This window comes from Polistes canadensis, unplaced genomic scaffold, assembly GCF_001313835.1.
Source record: "Polistes canadensis isolate GaletaPanama2010 unplaced genomic scaffold, ASM131383v1 scaffold_390, whole genome shotgun sequence".
NCBI lineage: Eukaryota > Metazoa > Arthropoda > Insecta > Hymenoptera > Vespidae > Polistes > Polistes canadensis.
This window is the reverse complement of record NW_014569937.1, coordinates 48,096-57,820: the sequence shown is the minus strand read 5'-3', so window position 1 is coordinate 57,820 and position 9,725 is coordinate 48,096. Positions and strand designations below refer to the sequence as shown.

The window sequence follows — 9,725 nt, the reverse complement described above, 5'->3', positions numbered from 1 at the left end:
TTAAGTATCAATCTTTCAAAAATTCTATTTATACTAAAAAACGAGGCCGGAAGGGATCATTAACCAAATAAAGATTATGATCAATTTCAGTATTTTTTTTAAAACCTCTAGACCAAATATTCAGTGTTGTTATGTTTAACCGAAAAATAATACTTTGCAGTTTACTTATTGTGCAGGGATTGTAAATTATTTCCTTAGTTTTTCTCAATGGATAAGGATATACAAGATCTAAGTGAAATCTAACTTACTATATCATTACTAGTAAAGCTAGTCCCGCTCTGAGAATGGGATTCATAAATCAATGTTCTTTTGTGACTTATTTGATAAATTTTAATTTTCCTTCTTATTGTTTATACGGATTTAGGAGGAAGAAAATTGTGGACTTTCAAATAACTCACAAAAGAACTAATGTTGATTTAATATCCCATAATCATGTTCATTTTTTTATTTTACAGATAAATATTGAATTATTATTTATTTGTAGCATTATTTTCCCCAACTTGTTTATTTTAGTCTTTTCAATTCACTTTCTAGGGGGTAGGAATAATTCGTTAACTTTTTATAATATAGAGAAAATAGCGGCTCAGGGATCTGTTAATACCATTTTTAAAAACTGGTAAAGGTCCCCCCTATAGAGAAAATTTCGAATAAATATTTTTAAGTATAATGATAAAAAATAAGTAAAAGAGCCTTTTGATGTGTCTTATCCTTATTGGATAAATGACGTAATAATACTTTTATTGAATATTTTATTGTTATTGGCTACTTGGCTCATACCCACTCCTCTAGCATATTTTTTTAAATAGAAAAATTTACAATTTGGAGGGAAATCCCCTTTTTTTTGAGTGATTTTTTTTCATGCCAAGTGTTGTGGAGGATACCACATAATGCATTAAATATTCAACAATCTTATTAAACTGATATTGTATCTCGTTTTTATCTAATATTCTCAGGAAACTATATCTATATTTAAATTCTAATAAGAATGATTGCAGATTAGATTTTATAATTCCCTTTCTCTTACATTTTTCATACTTTAAAAGGCTCCATAGGTTTTCAATATTATTAGTAGTAAGGCCGTCATTGTTTCTAAAACCTTTAGAATGATTAACAACTATATCTTTACATATGTTATCGGCTACACTTCCAGGATAAGATGCGTGCCCAACGGTAATGATCTAGGAGTTTTCTTTAACATATTTCTTTAGTAAAGCGCTAATCATAGCCTGCTTTCTGTCAGACAAAATTTCATAATAAAAAGTACACGTATACTGTTCTATTATTCCCACAGGCCACGTGATACCTGAAGACTCGTCCTTTAATTGACTTGGATAATAAACTAAAACGGGTGACGTCATGGTTTCGGCCAGTTGTTTTTTTCCGAAAAATATAAAAAATGAAAATGTTAGAATATCTCTTTCATTATCATTTGTGAGCAAGGATAAGGATGCAGTTAATTTTGATATTCTAAAAAAAAAAACAACATAGCTATCGGGGACGACTACTTATTTATGAAATTCCAATACTTTATTTTGAACGTCAATATATAAACTATCGCTACATTCAAGTATTATTTTTCGAATCTTATAGATTTCTTTATAGATTCTATAGATAATAGATATCTATTAGATTCTTTATAGATTTATCTATATCTTATATAGATGTTCCACCTACCACAAATTCTCTCGAGTGATATTGTAGAAATATGAAAGTCCTTTTTCTTAAAGCTAGTCTTAATCTAGGCAAATTTGTGCAATAAATTCAAAAACAATACATAATCAGATGATAGAAAACGTTAAACTCTATCCTTTTACATTCCAATAATCCATCTAACAACACACAACGGGGAAGAATAAAAAATATTCTATAAGGCTGGTATTTTTGAGTTCAATGTTATGTTACCTAATTATCGGCTAATCTCCATTGTTGTAGTCTGGTTCTCAACGGTGCTATCGGGCATGGGACATAAGGGTGCGGTGAAATCTAATTGGCGGGTTTGGGTATAAATAACGTATAAATTTTACCCCAACTTTTCATTAAATGTTTAACTCAATGTTTACTAACAATATGGCGACAGCGACTAACAGCATGTACACGTTTGAAAATGAGAGCAAAGGGGACCCAGAGGTATTCGTGAGGAATATAAGAGGGTTGGCTCTCATCAACGGATGGGATGAGACAAAGATGATGTATGTCTTTTGGATGGCCCTGAGGGGAGAGGCAGAAAATTGGGTCAACTCGCGGGGGGAATTGGGATCATTAGAAGAACTTATTAGGGAGTTCTTGGACAGGTTTGTGGGAAAGACATTGGTCCTTCTAATAATTAAAGAGCTGGCAAAAATGAAATATGACCCTAGGGAGTCTATTCTAGCTTTTTTAGACAAAATGGCTGGAATGTCGAGGCGAGTGAATTTGTCTAAGGACGTACTAGTGGCTCTTTGTTTAAATGCATTACCAGATGAGATGGGAAAAATGATACTCTTGAATGCACAAGGAACGTTGATCTGGACTAATATTTATCAGGCATGTTCGAATATTAGAAACTGCAAGACACAGGGACAAACGGACGTCATGACAGTTGGGGTGAAACCACAATATAAGAAAAAGGACTGGAGGAACGAGATCTGTTATACATGCGGACAGAAGGGTCACATAGCTAAGAACTGTGAACAAGGCTACCTTGCAAAGCAGAGGAGAAAGGCTTCCATCAATGAAATAGCTATAAAGGAATCTAACGGAGAAGGTTCAAATAAAGAGAGTTCAACGTATTTATTTGTTAATTATATAAGTTCATGTGTCGAATTAGAAGTAAAAATAAATGGTAGGGAGGTGAGAGCATTGGTTGATTCTGGCTCCCAGGTGAACATTATTAACTCGCGTTTGGTTAAAGGTCTGGAGTGTGAACGAACGGATATATCCCTGCGGACAGCGGATGGGTCGGATCTTGACACGCTGAGTTGTATCACCGTTGAAATATGTATGGATGACAGGAGAATTAAAGTTAAATTCTATGTGAGTAGGAAGGTGAACGTGGATTGCATTTTAGGGATACCGTTTTTAAAAGATAATAAAATAACGATGGAGTTCGGAGAAAAGTGTGCGGTTAGCTTCCCAAAAGAAGAGCAGACGGGACTTGGGGTGCACAGGATAAGGACCACTTTGGAGATGCCCATTTGTACTCCGCTTTATAAACTAGGGCTTCAAGGAGAAGGGGCAGCTTCAGGAATTGTGCAGGGATATTTAAAAGACGGCATTATTAGATATAGTAATAGCCCGTGGAGAAGTCCAGTGGTTATGGTCCCGAAAAAAGATGGGAGTTTCAGACTCTGTGTAGACTACAGGAGACTAAATGACATAACAATAAGAGATGCGTATCCCATGCCTAGGACGGATGAGTTCTTCGACGCACTCAAAGGAGCTAAAATTTTCTCGAAGCTGGATGCAAAGTCAGGATATCATCAAATTGACATGCACCCAGAAGACATAGAGAAAACCGCTTTCGGATGCAAGGAGGGATTATTCGAGTTTGTCAAGATGCCTTTTGGTTTGGTTAATGGTCCTGCCACATTCCAGAGAGTTTTACGGGATTTCATTAACAAGTTCGTAGTGGTATACATGGATGATATCTTGATTTTTAGCAAGACACAAGAGGAACATGAGGTTCACGTAAGGACAGTCCTGAACCGTTTAAAGGATAGAGGGTTAGTATAAAATGACGAAAAATGCCAATTTGGGCTGAGGGAGATTGAGGTACTTGGGCATGTGATAAATGGAGATGGAATATCAATGGACAAGAAGAGGGTAAACTCATTGTTGAATTTACCACTACCTAAGTCGAAAAAAGTACTGCATTCGTTCCTTGGGATGATAAATTATTGTGCGAAGTTTATACCGGATCTGCACCGAAACTCGTGTTACTTATACCAAGTGTTAAATAAGAAAGATAACGATAATGCTAAGCAATGGGAGGACAACTTAGGTAACAACTTGATATATAGGAAGCACTTTGAATCAATAAAGAACAAACTAGCAGACAATGTGCGGTTAACAATTCCCAATCCAAAGGAAAGGTTCATATTAACAACGGACGCATCAAATACTGGGGTTGGGGCAATCTTAGCACAAGTACACGAAGGGAAAGAAAGAGTCATAGCGTTCTATTCGGCACTCCACAGTGGTGCAGAGTCGAGATACTCCACCACGGAGCAAGAACTGCTAGCGGTAATTAAGGCGATACAACATTTTGGAGGATATCTGCTGCTAGGAGAATTCACGCTGCGGACAGATCATTCAGCACTGAAATTCCTGTTTACATCGAGGAACATTAAAGCAAGGCTTGCAAGGTGGTTTATGCTGTGTTTTGTTGCAAGAGTATAAATTTGTTGTTGAACATATTAGAGGGGCGACAAATGGAAGTGATCATCTCAGTAGGGAATTTAATTGCATTAATATAAATGTTCGTAACCGGAAAAGCGTAACACCGGAAAAGGGGCAGAATCTGATCGTCTTTTATCATGATCTGTTGGGTCACGGTTCAATTCAGAACGTGAAGTATCACGTATTGAGTAAATACGTCTGGGCAGGTGCCGGTAAAGACATCGAGGAATATGTTAAGAAGTGCGTGATTTGTCAGCGGGCCGATGGCCCAAGAAGACAATATGATTGCTCCCCACTGATGGTCACTGAGAAGAACGACTTATGGGAAGTCGACATAGTAGGACCTTTTGAAGAAAATGAAGAAGGGTATAAGTACATTTTGACGATGGTAGATCATCGTACAAAGTGGGCAGAAGTAGTTCCATTGCGCTATAAATCAATGAGCGAGGTCAGAGACGGAATAGAGAAACAGTTAATCGGTAAACATGGCAGACCAAGGGAGATCTTGTCGGATAACGGAAAGGAGTTCGATAACAGAGAAGTCAAGGAAATGTGTAAGGAATATGACATCAGCTGGAAGCATAGTTCACCCTATAATCCGACAACCACGGGCTTAGTTGAACGTTTCAATAAAACGCTAGTTGGGAAATTGCGGAAGATAACTGAATATGGGAAGTTTGATTGGGGAAGGTGCCTGGGAAAGGCACACAGTAGTTACTTACTGTCAGTACACAGAGGAATTGGGTGCTCACCATACGAATAAGCACATGGTCAGATATTAATACACATGGATCGACAAGAGGGGATAGTAGTACATCTAGACAATGAGTGGTTTAAAAGGAACTGTGAGGCAAGGAAAGGGAAATACTTAAACTCATACACAAAAACGGCAGAGAATGAACAGAAGATTGAAGGAGGCACCAAGATATTGTATGCTCAACCATGCTGCACGATTTCCAAACTAGATTCTAATTGGACGGACATAGGATATGTGATAGGGACTGGATATAATTCGTACAGATTGCGACTGGAGAACGATCGGGAGGTGATCACGAATAAAAAACATGTAAAGGTTTTTGAAGGAGGAGAGTGTTGTAGTCTGGTTCTCAACGGTGCTATCGGGCATGGGACATAAGGGTGCGGTGAAATCTAATTGGCGGGTTTAAGTATAAATAACGTATAAATTTTACCCCAACTTTTTATTAAATGTTTAACTCAATGTTTACCAACATCCATATCAATAATTTTTAAAATTCCGCTTATTGAATAGATTTTCTATAACACTATATATGTTTGATAATTTTTCATGTTTTTTTGCACAGCTAAAATGTTACTGGCCGATACTATGACATGTTTCAACTTTTTCGGCCCATGGACCGAAAAATCGAACAACCCGTCTCAACACAGAAATGTCTCAGATCTGTAATGATCTTTGATCCACAACATCTCTAACATGTGGTTTGTTACCACAGCAACGTAATTAAAATAAAAATACTTACGGATTACGGAGATCATGGATGGACAGCAAGTCAATAAATCTTTAAATTACGACAATTAGAATACTGATTGTGAATCGGCCGTGCCGCCGACTAGGGTGAAGAGGAATACGCTAAAGTTAACTGTTCATTTAGATTCTTAGATTTAGTCATTCTTGAATGAGGGTAGAAGGGTAAGATATATCTTTGGGTCTAGGATTCTGGACATAAAAGACATCCAGGATTAAGTTGCCACTTTCAATGATTGACGTCTTTGACATGTTCGATACGTAAGAGCTAGAATATGCCCAAAAGGCCTCTGGCAGGCATAAGTCCTCAGGAGAGGACAGTTTCGGTCTGAGAGGTTTTCTACCGCTCCCCACTGATCAACCAAACTTATCTGTGGAAAGTCAGAACTTTACCGTCAACCGTAGTATCAATCGACGTTTGTCATATTTGTTATACCCTATTATCAATGTTGTTTTTATTACCTTAAATTGAATTGTTTTTTAACTTTAAATAATTTCTATCAGGGTTTTTGTTAAAGGACTTTGTTTCCTCAACTTTGTGCCATTTTAAATGTATCCCAGTGCTATTAATAAAGTCTAGAAGTACTTTAAAGTTTAAATCTTATTTTTTAAAGAAGCATTTCAATAGGGTATCAAGCATTTGATAATGTTTAAATGAATGTGCGCTATACTTACATTCGGAAAATTTGTAAGATTACAGACATCGGTTTAATTTTAATAGCAGAATAAACATTGTGAACCATTATTTATACAACAGTAGAAAGGTTTATGACCTCAAGTAGGTATATTAACTTAACATAAGTACTGTAAAATATTCACTAGATAAAAGCTCTATTTATTATATAGATATTCCACAAGTTCTTTATCGCCACCAATAAATTCTCCATTAATGAAAATTGTGGGGTAGTACTTGAAATTATATTCTTTAATTATGTCTTCAACAAGCTCTGGGTTATCTTCTTTTCTAATTTTCAAGTACCTTATTTTATGAGTATCGAGTATATCCAAACCTTTAACAGTATCAGGACATTTATCCATTGTCAATATAAAAGTCTCTTTCTTATTGATTAAATCTTGTAGAAGACTCATTATGTTTTTGTGTTATTTAATATTTATATTTTTACCCGAAACAAATATAAACAGATACAATGGCAAACATATTTTGAGTGAATATACTAATGTATTTTACTTTTAATATAATGAACTGTGTGAACGTAGTCGTAAATTTTTAAACTTTTTCGAATCTAATTAGACTAGTAAAATAAAAATTGTTTGCGATGAGTATGATGATGAAATCGTTAATGATATAAATTTAAGCAAAAGTAAATCTTGGTTGAACGAGTCCGATTTGGGTATGAACATTAAAAAAAAATATATGTAAACCTTGAAATCTCTTTATAGGGCTTACGGCCTATCTAGGGTATTGGGGAGATCAGTTTTAGTGAAAATACCATTTGCAATTCTTCTAAGAGTGCCGCGACTAAAAGAGTTTGACAATTTGTATTTGGGTGGCCGTTTAATGGGAAATACATATACTTGGAATAACGTTACTAAGGATTCTAATCTAATTTTTTAAGCGTATCTATTGATGAATTTACAATCCCGAAGGTTTAATATCATATATACTTAAAGACGATTGCGAAATCTTTGATGACCATTATCAGGTTTTATAAAGTGGTACAAATTGTTTTGTTTTAAAACACGTGCAAAATATGAACCCACCTCCTAAAATTGATATCGAAAACAATCACCAGGCGAATAAAAATCACATTGTTATAACAAGAATATCTGTGCTGGTAGTAATATAAATTCTTAATAGATCATTTTATTATTGAAACGAAAATTTCCTTAGGTAACAGTTTATTTATTCTTATTTAAATTACTGTTTTTAAGAATCTGTCTCTGTGTTAACGTTAAGATGGACAACTATAATCTGTAAGGATGGATTCTATCCATTAATAAGAGATCTCTTGTTCTATTGACACATCAATCTACCTAATAAACCCCTTTTCTTTGGAGAAAAAATATTCAGTACACTTAAAATGTTTCTAATGTTCACTTTTATTAGCAACTGTTTAAATAGGGTTAACTACATAACACTATACTAGCTTTGATAGTTACACTATATTTTCTTAAAATTATCATGAAAAGAATTGGAGATCTTATTACAACTTTCTTAATATATTTTGTAGTCAGTTTAATTCCACATTAGGAAATTGTTAAACCCCATTGATTTGATTTAGAACATACAACTCCATCTTTTATATCAATAACATTAGCGTTTCTCGTTACTAGCTAAAATAAGCTTTGGTAATGTTAATATTTTTATCCCATGTTTGAGTCAATAATTTTGATAGGGCCAGGATACGATCTCTTTCCACTTTTAAATACAGATCTACATATATCAAATCTTCCAATATTGAACAAGCCTCTTTTGGAATACAAAACTGATTTTCTTCTTCCAGTGTCAAACAAAATTTTTATCGTTATTTTAGAGGAAAATATAAAAAACATAGAACAGATCCCTGAAAAATATAAAGAAAAAATATTTATAGTTGGGATAAAGTGTTATAATGGCATTATCCAATCAATTAACACAGTTAAAAATATAATTAAATCGGATAATATTATTGTTACAAAGGGAAACTTAATTACCAACATTGATATAAAAAACATTGTATATAAATATACTTCATCTCAAGCACATTTCTTAACTATATTAAGTGAGGCTAAAAGTAATAACCTAATAATAGGATTTCAGAATGATAAATTAATATTATACACTCCCGAGTCTTTAAATGAATTACCCGAAAACTTTTTTATGAGTGGATCTGTTACACTTTCACGAGAATTAGATACAATTCAGTTCTATATTTTTAACAAGAAACTATTGTCGATGTTCGATAACAATATTTTTAGGTTTAAACACAATTTACTACCAAAAATAGTAGAATATCTAAGAGAAGAAAGACCAGTTGTCTTATATTCACAAAACGACACATATATCTATCAAATCAAAGACAAGGAAGATTTCATTCGCACAAACATTTCTTTAAAAACATTAGTTCCGAGCTCTAATTCAGCTGTTTTTAATAAAAATAAACAGAAAGAAGCCAAGCAGTATATCAACAAACTCCTTGGAGAATATAGGTAATTTTTTAGGTAAAGTTGAGATTGGTCTGGACTGTATTATAATAAATTCAGTAATCGGTGATAATGTAGAAATTGACAATAAATCAAAAGTTTATTCTTCTATAATCATGGGTAATGTTAAAATAGGAGAAAGTTGTTTGATAGATGATTGTATTGTGGGTTCTGATGTTATAATCATAATATATATATATTATGATATAATAATATAGTCAGGTAGTTCTTTTGTCAAATGTGTTATTCCCTCTGGATACCAGTTTACAGAACTAGTTAAAACTGAGAATGAGCTATTTTGTGGAGATAAATAAATTTATTATAATGGTTTAATAGGTTTTATATAATTCATCTCCCCTGTGATGTAGTATTTCGACAGCCTCTCCGGTACTTGTTTTACCTAATTCGTTTTTATTAATTAGAGATATTCCAACACCTAAAATAGTATTATTAATTAGCCTTATAATAACAGTGGATCTCTTCACAAAGTCTTCACAAAGTCACAAAAAAATTTTTTTAATATAAAAATATATTATTCTTCAATATAGCCGCGCTTATACGCCGATATATATATAGATATACAGAACGCTCGACACTCRATCGTCAAAACGAAAAATTCTCGCTTCCGAAGAAAAAATTAGAAAGAGAGAAATATCGGTTTCTTGTCTCACTCGCACTCGTATACATAACTCTCGACACT

General features: G+C 33.9%; 1 protein-coding gene across 1 annotated transcript; it reads left to right on the top strand.

The window, feature by feature from the left end:
• The first annotated feature begins 2,067 nt into the window (after positions 1-2,067).
• LOC106792185 lies at positions 2,068-5,913 on the top strand. Its single transcript, XM_014758403.1, has 4 exons — positions 2,068-3,701; positions 3,999-4,343; positions 4,399-5,067; positions 5,850-5,913. Exons 1-4 carry the CDS (start codon positions 2,068-2,070, stop codon positions 5,911-5,913), a joined length of 2,712 nt encoding a protein of 903 aa, XP_014613889.1.
• The last annotated feature ends 3,812 nt before the right edge of the window (positions 5,914-9,725 follow it).

What these genes read in the sequence shown, in the direction of transcription:
- LOC106792185 (XM_014758403.1), top strand. Translation starts at nt 2,068, where the DNA reads ATGGCGACAGCGACTAACAGCATGTACACGTTTGAAAATGAGAGCAAA. An exon ending in AACCGTTTAAAGGATAGAGG is followed by an intron (nt 3,702 to 3,998) that starts GTTAGTATAAAA and finishes CTTGATATATAG; the next exon opens with GAAGCACTTTGAATCAATAA. An exon ending in ATTAAAGCAAGGCTTGCAAG is followed by an intron (nt 4,344 to 4,398) that starts GTGGTTTATGCT and finishes TGAACATATTAG; the next exon opens with AGGGGCGACAAATGGAAGTG.